The sequence below is a fragment of the Pongo abelii genome, chromosome 7, assembly GCF_028885655.2.
Source record: "Pongo abelii isolate AG06213 chromosome 7, NHGRI_mPonAbe1-v2.0_pri, whole genome shotgun sequence".
Lineage (NCBI taxonomy): Eukaryota > Metazoa > Chordata > Mammalia > Primates > Hominidae > Pongo > Pongo abelii.
The window spans coordinates 159,254,289-159,265,387 of NC_071992.2; the positions used below are offsets into that span (position 1 = coordinate 159,254,289).

General features: G+C 61.6%; 1 protein-coding gene across 1 annotated transcript; it reads right to left on the reverse strand.

Moving 5' to 3' along the window:
- Positions 1 to 1,274: 1,274 nt before the first annotated feature.
- LY6D (lymphocyte antigen 6 family member D) lies at positions 1,275 to 2,933 on the reverse strand. Its single transcript, XM_002833111.5, has 3 exons — positions 2,837 to 2,933; positions 1,983 to 2,081; positions 1,275 to 1,849 (listed from the first exon to the last, which is right to left on the reverse strand). Exons 1-3 carry the CDS (start codon positions 2,886 to 2,888, stop codon positions 1,614 to 1,616), a joined length of 387 nt encoding a protein of 128 aa, XP_002833157.2. The 5' UTR covers positions 2,889 to 2,933; the 3' UTR covers positions 1,275 to 1,613.
- Positions 2,934 to 11,099: the final 8,166 nt, after the last annotated feature.

The following is an 11,099-nucleotide window of genomic DNA, read 5'->3' on the forward strand; positions in this document are numbered from 1 at the left end:
TTCGCCTAAGGTCTCTCAGTCAGGGCAAGGAGTGACCCACCTTGGCCACCCTGGGGAGATGGGGCTTGGGTGTAGAGAAAGGGGATCCCAAGGCGGAGACAGTGAAGCTCACCCAGACCCAGTCCTGGGTCGCAGTGCCTTGGCTGGGCAGGCAGCCCTCCAGGATGGGGTTGCACAGTGGCCCTGGGTCCCAGGGGAGGCAGGATGGACAGGCGTTAAGAGCAGGCCTCTCCAAATCACGCTTCACCTCCAGTAACCATCCAGCACCCCACTCGCCCCCAGGCTCTCAGCTGAAACTGGGGGTGGTGATGGTGCTGGTCTCATGGTGCGTGGGACAAAGAGCTGAGTGCCTGGACCCAGGGCCAGGGAGCACCACTGACCCCTCACCAGCGGCCACCCATGCTACGTCACCGTCTGCTGGCCACGGCCAGAGGGGGCTCTGCCACCATGGAATTTCCAGGCCAGGCCTGTGAGGGAGCTGCCCTAGGGGAAGGCAGAGCTCTGCTGTGACCCGGGTGAGGCCTGAGACTTCCCATGCCGGGGACGTGTGGTCAGCCTGCGGGAGCCTCTGGCCCTCTCCAGAAGGGGAAGGGCCCCTTGCTGGAGCATCTGCTGGGGGCCTCTTCTCACTGCAAGTCACAGCCTCATCCCCGAAATACAGCCAGAACCCACGCAGTGGTTGTGGAACCCTCCTTGCCTCTGGGCGACCTCATCTGGCCCATATTCCCTGCGTCATACTCCCCGCCCAGTCTAGCTTCACCCTGGTGAGGTCTGGCCAAGGGGCTGCTGGGTTCCCATGGATGGGGTCCATGGGACTTTTCCTGGGCGGTGGCTAAACTTTCCCTGGGCAGCTGGACTTGTCTTGGCGATGGCTGTAGGTAGTCAGTGCCTACTTGGCTCCAAAGCTGGGGTTGGGCCTGGGGTATCCCAAGCTGGCCTCTCTGGAGGCTCCTGAACACCAGTCTCAGGGACATGACCCGGGATGAAAGGCTGAGAGGTTCCTTCTCCCCTAGGTGCTATGTGTGGGAGGGGCCTGCGAGCCCTCTTACCCTGTGCTCCTACTCAGGCCTTACCCCAGGAGTGCCCTCCACCTCTGGGGCGGTGGGGAGGCATCTGTGCAGCCTGCCCCTCCCAGGGTGGGGACGGACGGTGCCACTTCAGGCGTCACCCCATGACTGGCCCCAGGGGACATGTGCTGGAGGCTCAGGGTACCTGTGTGGCCTGATATCAGCCCCTCGCCTCCTCCGTCCCAAAATAGCACAGACACAACCACACTGGTTTAAATCATTTATCTCCATGTAGAGATTTGAGTACAAAAATAAACGGCAACAAAACAGAAGGAGTGTGAAATCCGGGGATCCACAGGACTTCTGTCCTCCACCCTCCATGCAGCTGGGGGTTGCATCCTCTGTGGTGGGGCTTCATCCTCTGTGGGGTCTGTGGGGCCTGCTCCAAGTCATCAGCATTCCATGCCCAAGTGGACCTGGTCCCAGACTTTCGGGGAAGCCCTCAGTCTGGGGCTCCTGGCACCCCCGTTGCGGCTGGGGAAGAGAGGCGTGGAATCCCCAGAGAAAGGGAAGGAAAGGCATGAGGGGCCTTCCCTGGGGGGAGGGTCACAGGCTGGGGGCTAAGACGATGGCCAGGAGGCTCAGGGCCAGCCCCAGGCTGAGGGCACTGTGGGCGAGGGTGGTGCGGGTGGGTGCAGCGTTGTGCAGCTTCTCATTGCACAGGTCCTCCTGGCAGCACTGGATGGAGCCGGTGCCGCTGCTGACCTGGCCTTGCAGGGTGTAGTTGGGTGTGCACGACTCCGCACAGTCCTTCTTCACCAGATTCCCCTTCAGAGGCTCCACTGCGCACAGGTGAGTGTGGTCAGGCCCGGCAGCCGCCTCTGCCCCCCACCTCCCCACAACCTCCCAGCCAGCACCCACAGCAGCCAGGGATGTCCCCCCAGCCCCAGGGACACCTGGACAGATGCTACTCACCTGTGTTCATGGTCTTGCAGAAGCGAGAGCTGGCCGGGCAGACCGCAGGCTGCTTGCAGTTGCTGGAGCTGGTGCACACGTGGCAGCGCAGGGCAAGGGCTGGCGGGGAGGGAATCGGGCTCAGCAGGCCCAACAGAGGCCTCCCCCACCCGCAGAGACCCCTCCTGGACAGAGGCCCTGCTGCCCTTGCCCTAGGCCCCCAACCCGGGCCCTGGGTCCTGGCAGGGCTTGTGCCCTGAATGCAGCCTCAGAGGACATGTGCTCCAGCCTGGGCCGGCTTGGAAGAGGTGTCCTGCCCTGCCCCTGTCTAGGGTGTGTTGCAAGCCTTTCCTCCAAGGCCTCAGGGAGCTCTGCGACTGCCGAGAGGACACTGGCTGTTGTCCCCACCCCAGGGGTTGTCCCTGGAGGAGATGGCTATGTTTCTGAGGGCCTGACTGAGCTAAGGCCCCAGGGGCGGCCAGCTTGGCTGCTCTGAGCCTATGACAGGAAGGGCTTGGTAGCCTTTGGGCTGGCCTGGGCTGTGCTGGGGGAGACCTGGGGACCGGGGGAGGGGGCTGGTGGCAGGGACTAGATGGCCGCCCTCCCAGTGAGAAGCATCTCAAGAAAACCCCCTGCTCCACTCTCTCGGGGTCCGTGACTCCAGGAGTCAGTTCTAAGATCCTCAGATTCTGAAACATTGTAAATCTGACACTCGTTAAGATTCGGGCTCCATGTTGTTTTAAATTTGAAGAGTCTAGCACCCACAGTATCGGGGTTCTCTGTGCCTAGAGGTCGTCAGCTCCAGGCTCCCAGTATTTGGTGACCACACAGGCCAGAGCCGCCCACCCGCCCGTCCCCTTGGCCCAGCCCCTCACCTGGCCCTGTAGCCACGGCCAGGGCTGCAAGGAGCAGCAATACTGTCCTCATCTCTGATGTCGTCTGGGAGCAGTGCAGGCTCCTGCATTGCTGAGGCCTTATAGGCACGGGCTGGGCGGGGGTGGGCAGTCCGCCAGCCAGCGGCATTCCGCAGGGCTCTGTGTAAGCGTCAGCCCAGGACGGGCACCTGCCCCACCCTGCCTGGCCCACACCCACCAGCCTGGCTGTCGCTGGGCACTGCACCTGCTGCCCGCCCCCGAGGCAGAGGTCTGCCCTCCGCAACGGGGCCCAGTGGCTTCCTGGCCCTGCTGTTCCTGCCGCTGCGCCTCCATCTCTCCTGCTTTCACTTCTCTGTTTCTGTGGGTCTTGTTCTCTCGCTGCTGTCTGTTCCTGCATCACTTTGTCTCTGACCTGCCACCCGCTACCCTCCGCCCCCCACCCCCCACCATCCATCACCATCCTGTGTCTTTGTCCCTGCATTCCCCCCATAGTTCCCTCAATAGAGTTGCAGCCTGTGCCAGGTGCCCTGTGGGTGCCCGTGGGTGCCCAGGGCGGGGGAGGGAGGAAGAGCAGGCGCTGGTCCTACCCTCCTGGCCCTGGGCTCAGGGTTGCTGCCCGGGATGCGGAAGGTCCTTGAGCTGCGAGGGCTTGGGGCGGCTGTGGGCTGATGGGGTGTGTGAGGCAGAGGCAGAGGCAGAGGCAGAGGCCACTCCGAGGCAGGGAGGGCAGCTGGGGCAGCAGTGAGGTGAGCACTGGACAGAGTGAGGACTGTGAGGACCCGGTCCTCGAAGTTGCCTGGGGAGCCCTGTGGGCGGAAGGCCCGGGCTGTGGAGGCAGCAACTCCACCCTTCGTTGTGCGGGGAGAGACTGAGCCCTCCTGGTCTCTACCAGCCCTACCTCCCACCCTGCAGGGCCCCAGGAGCCCTCTCCGTGGGATTCCTTCCCCCGCTCTCCAGGCCCCTCCTGCTACGTTGGGGGCAGCGCCATCCCAGCCACTTTGTAACTATTGCTCTAGGTGTCCTGGCTCCAGTCTCCCCAAAACCGTGAACTCCTTGGGGCTGGGCCCCAGCACCCAGGGCCTCAAAGCAGGTTCTTGGTCTGCTGCCCGTTGAGTGGAGGCCAGTCCCCACCTTCACCCTCTTTATACTCACAGGAGGGACTTTCTTTCCCTGGAGACGGGGTCTCTGAGCACCCACCGCCTAGCGCAGGAGCCCACCTCTTGGGGCCCCCATCCACCTGCTCAGCCCAGTGCGCTCTGCCACTCGCCTGTGCTGGGCAGCACCCACCTGAGTGGTGTGGAGGGGCCCACAGACTTGCTTTGCCCCTGCCCTGGCCAGGCTGAAGGTGAGTGGGAGCAGGGGCACAGATGGAGGTCAGCCCTGGGCCCAGCCTCCTGCCGCCGCTGCCACATGGCTGATGAACAGACAACAACAGGCCCAGGGAAGGGCAGGGCCAGTTCCAGGGAGGGTGGTCCTGGGCTGGGCTGAGGCTCTTGGAGCACCGTGGGTACTGGGGCCAGTCAGGCCTGGGCTTGAGACAGACCCTCTGGCCTTTCCTCCTGGCATCTCTCCCTTGCTGAGCCCCACGTCTCCGATGCCGGGGATCCCAGCAAATATCTCCTGCGAATGTTCCTGGCCGGGCTCTCCCTGACACAGTGCCGGGGCCTGGAGGATCCACCTACAGGAGGGGTTATCTGGTGGTGCCTTTGGAAACCAGGAGGGGTGCGCGCAGGAGCCCCCTGGGGCAGCCCCACATTTGCATCTGGTGCCTGGCCCTGGCTGGAGCTTGGTGGGGACGTGTGAAGTCTCACTTGCCAAGGCAGGTGACCCAAAGGTCCAGGCCCCCACCCAGAGAGAGGTTTCCTCCAGCTCCAAGGCTCTGTGTCCATGGGTCACAGTGAGAGGCATGGGCAGCTTGGGGGAAGGTGCTTCCAGGGGCCTTGGGAAGCAGAGCTCAGGGCTTGGTGACAGGGTGGTGACTCGGTGGGCATGGCAGGTGGGGAGGGTGACTCACTGTGGCCAGGGGCATGAGAGCTGCTGGAAAAACAGGTTTGGAATTCCTGCTGGGCCTGGTGGAGCTGGAGGGTCCAGGATGTCAGGTGGCCTGAGAGTGGGGTCTGAGTGTGGGGCCACGGGGGAGTGTGCTCCCCACACCTGGGGCTGGAGGAGGGCCCTGCACACCTGGCTCACCCCCGTGGGACCCCTCAGGCGTCACTGTGGCTGCGTCCCTGCCAGGCATGGGAGCCGGAGCAGGGTTCCAGTTCTGTGGGAGGAGGGCCTCTGACCTGGCAGGGCTACCCACGAGGATGAGCTCCCCATCCCGGGTGGTCCTAGCAAAAGCATGAACAGCAGCCCTGCACAGTTCACTTTCAGGAGAAAGTGGGTGCTTCTGATGCCAGGAGCCGTTGGACAGCTGAGCTTATGGGGACAGTGCAGTCAGGGAGGGTTTCTTGTAGGCAGTGACCTGACTAGAGCCTCGGAGCCAGGAGTTGGAATGCGGAGAGGAGACACTGTGGCCCCTCATGTCAGTCCCTGCCCAGTGCTCGTTCACTGGTGAGGATGTGAGGGCCAGAGAGCTCCAGGCAAGTGCGGGGATGCCCCCTGAGTGGGGCAGAACCTGGTGGGGTCTCAAGCACTTCTCACTATCACCACCAGCCTTTCCCCGCTCCTTCCTCCTCTGTTCTCTAGAGTCTGGGCCCTCCCCCACTCCACCCCTCCCACTCAGCCCCTGGAGCTGGCGCCCTGGGCCTGGTTGGTACCATCAGGGTATTGGCAGTAGAAATGACACCTGGGAGAGGCGACGAAGGGGCCTGGGGCAGGGAAAACCACCGCCCCACCCCCTTAGCCTTGCCCGCTGCTCCCTGAACCAGGAAACCCGTCACGGGGACAAGCCCAGGCTTCTGTCTGGAGCAGAAGTTCCTTGCTCATGCGCCTTCCCCCACCTTCTGCCCCCTCTACCTTGTGCTGGGCCCCTAGGATCACACAAGGGTGTGGCGGCTCAGAGAGGGAAGCGCCTGGCTTAGGGCTGCACAGCACCGTACTCCAGGCTTCCACCTGCCCAGCCCTGGGCCCTGTCCTTGCTGAATGGGTGCCCGGTGGACAAGGCGGGGCCCTGGGCTGGAGGAGCTGGCTGAGTAGGTGCCCGGTGGACAAGGCAGGGCCCTGGGCTGGAGGAGCTGGCTGAGTAGGTGCCCGGTGGACAAGGCAGAGCCGCGGGCTGGAGGAGCTGGCTGAGTAGGTGCCCGGTGGACAAGGCAGGGCCCTGGGCTGGAGGAGCTGGCTGAGTAGGTGCCCGGTGGACAAGGCAGGGCCCTGGGCTGGAGGAGCTGGCTGAGTAGGTGCCCGGTGGACAAGGCAGGGCTGCGGGCTGGAGGAGCTGGCTGAGTAGGTGCCCGGTGGACAAGGCAGGGCCCTGGGCTGGAGGAGCTGGCTGAGTAGGTGCCCGGTGGACAAGGCAGGGCCCTGGGCTGGAGGAGCTGGCTGAGTAGGTGCCCAGTGGACAAGGCGGGGCCACGGGCTGGAGGAGCTGCCTGGGCTGGAGGAGCTGTCTGGGCTGGAGGAGCTGTCTGGGCTGGAGGAGCTAGGAAGCCCCAGGGCACAGGGAGGGGCTTCTTCACCTTCAGGCTGTCACCTGGGCAAGCCAGAATCCCAGCCACACCCCAGGGTTTCCAAAATGCATCCCTCTGCCTTAAGGCACTCCATTCATTCACTTACTCATTCTTTCATTCATTCTTCAACATTTTATAAGGACCAGCCGTATGCAAGGCACTTTGGGTATAACGGAGACCAAGAGAGGAGAAAGACAGGGCCCAGGTCCCAGGGCCTGCAGACCAGTGGGCAGCGGGAACAGACAATTGCTGCCTCTGTGGGACCCACAGCAGGGGTGTGACGATGCAGAGGCTGAGGGTCTGGGGCTGAGAAGCTGAGGGAGGACCAACCTGGGTGGAGCTGTCTAAGCAGGGAAGGGTGTGTGGCCATCACCTGGTGAGCAGGTGGGTGTCGGGAAAGGGCACTGGGGCCCAGGTGCCAGGCCCCTTTTCTGTCTCTTTCTCCCACAGGGGCAGGTGGCTGCCCTGAGCTGAGCGGCTGAGTGCGTGGTGTCTTTCTAGAGGCTTCCCTGCTCCTCTCAGCCCCTCACCTGCACAGATGGGGCCTCAAATGGACAGCAAGGGCCTGGCCTTGCCCGGCATCACCCAGCAAGCGGGAGCCACAGCTGGGCCGGGCCTCTGGGCCTGGGCCCTTCCCTTACACCCAGGCCTCCCCACTCCTCCTTCTAGTGCCCGAGTCACCTTTACACATGGCGCTACAATCCCAGGCAAGGTCTCTTTCACCTGCTTCCCCGGGCCACGCCTGGCCCTGCCCCAGTCTTAGGTCATCCCCTGGGACCCTGGCTACCAGCCACCCCTCCCAGGGTACACCTAGTGTCCATGGGCCGGGCCAGGGTCCAGGGCTGGAGGCCGGCTCTGCCCCTCCACACAGGCCCCTCATCCTTTCCAGATCTCTCTTTCCTGCACTGCCAGGGGGGCAATCTAGGGAGCAGTTTCGTGGATGGAGAAACCCTTCCACCTTGGGTCACAGCTTGTTCCCAGCAAGGACTGGACTGGGGCCCTAGGTTTCTAAGGCCCAAGAGAAACAAACCTGTTCCCAGGCCTGGCTGGTGGTGCCCACAGGCAGGGCTGGCACCTTCCCTGGGAGAGGTACCATTTCAGCACCTAGGACCGGCATGGTCCCTGCGAGGCACTGGCATTCAGGGGGCTAGTCAAGGGTGCCCAGTGCCAAAGTCTGGGCGATGAGGGAGAATCCCTCAGGGTGTGAACTGTGTCCATCCTGTGGTAGGGGAGAGAGCTAGCAGAGGAGTGCAGCCATGGAGCCACGGAACCATAGTGCAAACAACTGTGGGGACCTCAGAGTCCCAAGACTGCAGGCTTTTAGCATGGGCTTGCGGAACACAGAACCCTAGAATTGCAAGACCCAAGGAACCTGCATCAGAATCAGGTGCCCTGGACGGGGGTTATTTTCACACATTAGGACATGCTTCCACCAGCGTTCTAGGGAAGGTCAGAGGGTTCGTGGGTTCGTGTTAATGCTGAACTCCTGGGTTCTCCCCTCTGCTAAGCCACAGCTCAGTCTACTTCCTGTTGTGGCCTGGAACTTGTGGCTGCCAACCCTTAGCTGCATAAGGTAGGTTCAAGGCTGGTGAACACAGGGCCCACCTCACTTTCCTCTCTCACTCCTCTGCCTTCATTTGCTCCCAATACCTACCTGCTCATCCATCCTCTATCCTCCATCCATCCATCCATCCGTCCATCCATCTACCATCTGCCCACTCATTCTCCACTCATCCACCCACCCATCTGTCCATCCACTCATTTGTCTATTCTCCATCCATCTATTCATCCCTCATCGAGCAATCAATCTACCATCTGTCCACCCATCCATTCATTCACTTATCCATCCATCCGTTGACTCATCCATCCATTCTCCATCCACTCATCATCCATCCTCCATCCATCCAGTCATCCATCAATCAATCTACCATTTGTCCACCCATTCATCCATCCACTCACCTATCCATCCATCATCCATCCATCCACTCATCTGTCCACCTTCCATCCATCCATCCTCCTTCCATCCATCCTTCATCCATCCATTCTCCATCTTCCACCCATCCATCTACTCATCTATCCATCTTCCATTCACCCATCATTCATCCTCCATCCATCCACCCACTCACCCATCTGTCCTCCATCCATTCATCATTCATCCATCCATCTACTCGTCCACCCGTCATCCATCCAGCCATCATTCATCCTCCATTGATCCATTCACTCATCCATTCATTCTCCATCCATCCATCTTGTATCCATCCTCCACTCATCCATTCACCCACTCATCCATCCATGCTCGATCCATCCATCCTCCATTCAGCCATCCATTCATTCATCCTCCATCCATCCTGCCCCCTCTGGGCAAGTGGGTCAGACATTTTGACCACCTCGGGAGACATAGGATGACTTTAGTGCTGATGGCGCAGTGTGACCTTTCTCTTAGTCGTAAGGAAAATACCCAAGATATTGAGTGCATCCTTCCAGAGGGTTTCCTGGTAGGTGGGCTGTTTCACTCCTGCTCTCCTGTCCTCAGGACAGGCATTCTTCTTCTTACTCTGCCTGTGGCCCTCCCTTGCCCTGTGGGAGTACCTATCCCACCAAAGGACTCCTCATCATGAGTCAGTGCAGACCAGCTCCCTCATGGGAAGTCATAGCAAGACCTCGGACCAGCCTTCCTCACTTCTCAGGCAAGGGTTACTTGGTGGTCTGCAGTGGCTTTGTCCCTTCAGGGCCTGTCCCCAACTCAGTGTTCCCACCAGTGGGCACTGCCCTTATACCACTTATGTGTCCTCTAGGAGTTAGTTACAATGATGTCTCTCTGTCTCTCTCTCCGCTCTTCCTTTTCTATTCACCCACACCTGCCCCTGACAAAATGGTAATTCTCAAAGGCCAAGGAGTCCACCCTGGCAAGGGTTCTGAGACCCTTGGGTCTGCAGTAGGTCATAGCAGCTTTGGAGCTGGCAACACCCAGACCATAGACACATGCTTTTTAAAGGTTACAGGATAACTTGGGGGGACATCATGGATCCTAGCCCTTAGGAATGAAAGAACTATCTTTCATGCGCTGCATGCCCTGTCTTCAGTCTGTTGCTGGCACCAGCACCTCCACAGGGCCGTGTGAGCTGTCACCACATGACCTGGGTGGAGGAGGCTTGTCTTTGCTCCTCCTGGGATCAGGTGACTGCTGAGCCTTGAGGCTGGAGCGGCCCAGCATGGCTGCTCCCTGCTCAACCTGGGGGCCCTGAGGACCCCACTTGGATGCTGGGTCCTGGGCAGGGCCTGGGGTGGGCTGTCTCTGCAGGAGGTGTGTGTGTTGCTGCAGTCCTCACTGGGTACCAGCCCAGGCCTCCAGGGGAAGGAAGAGAGGCCCATGCCGGGCCCTGCCAGGGAACTCACCAGGACCCCAGGGGCTTAAGGGATCAAGAGGGTGTTACATAAGAAGGGAAGCGGGTGGGTCCTTGGGGAGCAGGAGATGCCGAGTGGAAGGAGCATGGAGGCCTAGGAGCCCCTGAGCCCATGCGGCTGTGCCCGGGACAGAGGAGCAGCTCTGACTGGCAGCCCAGGTCACAAGGAGCCAGGTCGGTACTGAAGGGACCTGAGAAAGCCCCACCCACCTTCATTTCAGAGCTGGCCCTGCTGACAGCAGGGTCTAACCACAATGCTGGCTGTGGGTTCCACTGCCCTGCACATCTCAGCCTGTGCCCTGCTGAGCCTGGTGGCCTCTCCTCCCTGACCCAGACCTCCCTCGGGTATTTCAGGGGTAACTAATTCCAACCCATTCAGCCCCACCTCTCCCCCAAATTGCTCCTCCTCAAACCCGCAGCGGCCATGCAAGGGCCCCCAGAGGCCTACATCTCCACCCTCCCTCTGCCCCTCCCTTGGCCCCAGTCTGGCCCTGCCTCCTCCTGGCTGGGGGCTGTGCCTGCCTCTGCCTGCCCCGCCCTGCCCTGCAGTCCCCACTCCTTACCCTGCACTTGGGTTGGATGCAGTCCCTCCCCTGGATCCCCTCAGTGCTCCCCCGCACTCTCAGCCTCCCTGTCCTGCCTCTGGGCCCTGACTGGGCTGTCTGTGTGCTCTGTCCATCTCGGGGGGCCGGGTACCCTCTTCTGTCTCGGTGCCTGGGTCTCCTCTCAGGATATCAAGCCCTTTCCTACCTCCAGGCCTTTGCACATTGACCCCATTGTCAGAGACACTGGCGCCTTCCGGAGGGCCCCAGCCACGGCCCCTGAGGCCTGTCTCTCCTACCCTCTGCCTCCCTCACGCCTTGGCCAGGCGCTGCAGCCCACATGAGCTTATCACTTTGCCTGCTGTGCCCACTCGAGGGCAGGGACGGTCTGCCACCATAGCAGCCGAGAGCCATGATGCCTGGTGTGCAGGAGGTGCCCTCCAGAGCTGCTGACTTAGTGATGTGGAAGCCGGAGGGCCCAGGGGTCCTGCTGAGCACTCGCCAACCCGGGAGTGGGGCTCCCTGTGCCCCAGCTCTTCCCCTGTGGAGAGGGGCTGTGGTCAGCTTTGTGTGGAAACAGCCTCCTTGCCGTGCCTGGCTTCTGGACACAGAGGCTCCTGCAGGCAGAGGCCGTGGGCTGCTGGGTGGCATCAGATGCGGTTTCTGTTGGGACTTGCCAGGGTGGGGCCTGCCCTGCAGGGTGAGCCCC

Excerpts from the sequence above, each read along its gene's own strand:
- LY6D (XM_002833111.5), bottom strand. The coding sequence starts at position 2,888 with ATGAGGACAGTATTGCTGCTCCTTGCAGCCCTGGCCGTGGCTACAGGG. Across the intron at positions 2,082-2,836 it reads GGCCGTGGCTACAGGGCCAG|CCCTTGCCCTGCGCTGCCAC; the intron begins GTGAGGGGCTGG and ends CCTCCCCGCCAG. Across the intron at positions 1,850-1,982 it reads CTGCAAGACCATGAACACAG|TGGAGCCTCTGAAGGGGAAT; the intron begins GTGAGTAGCATC and ends ACCTGTGCGCAG.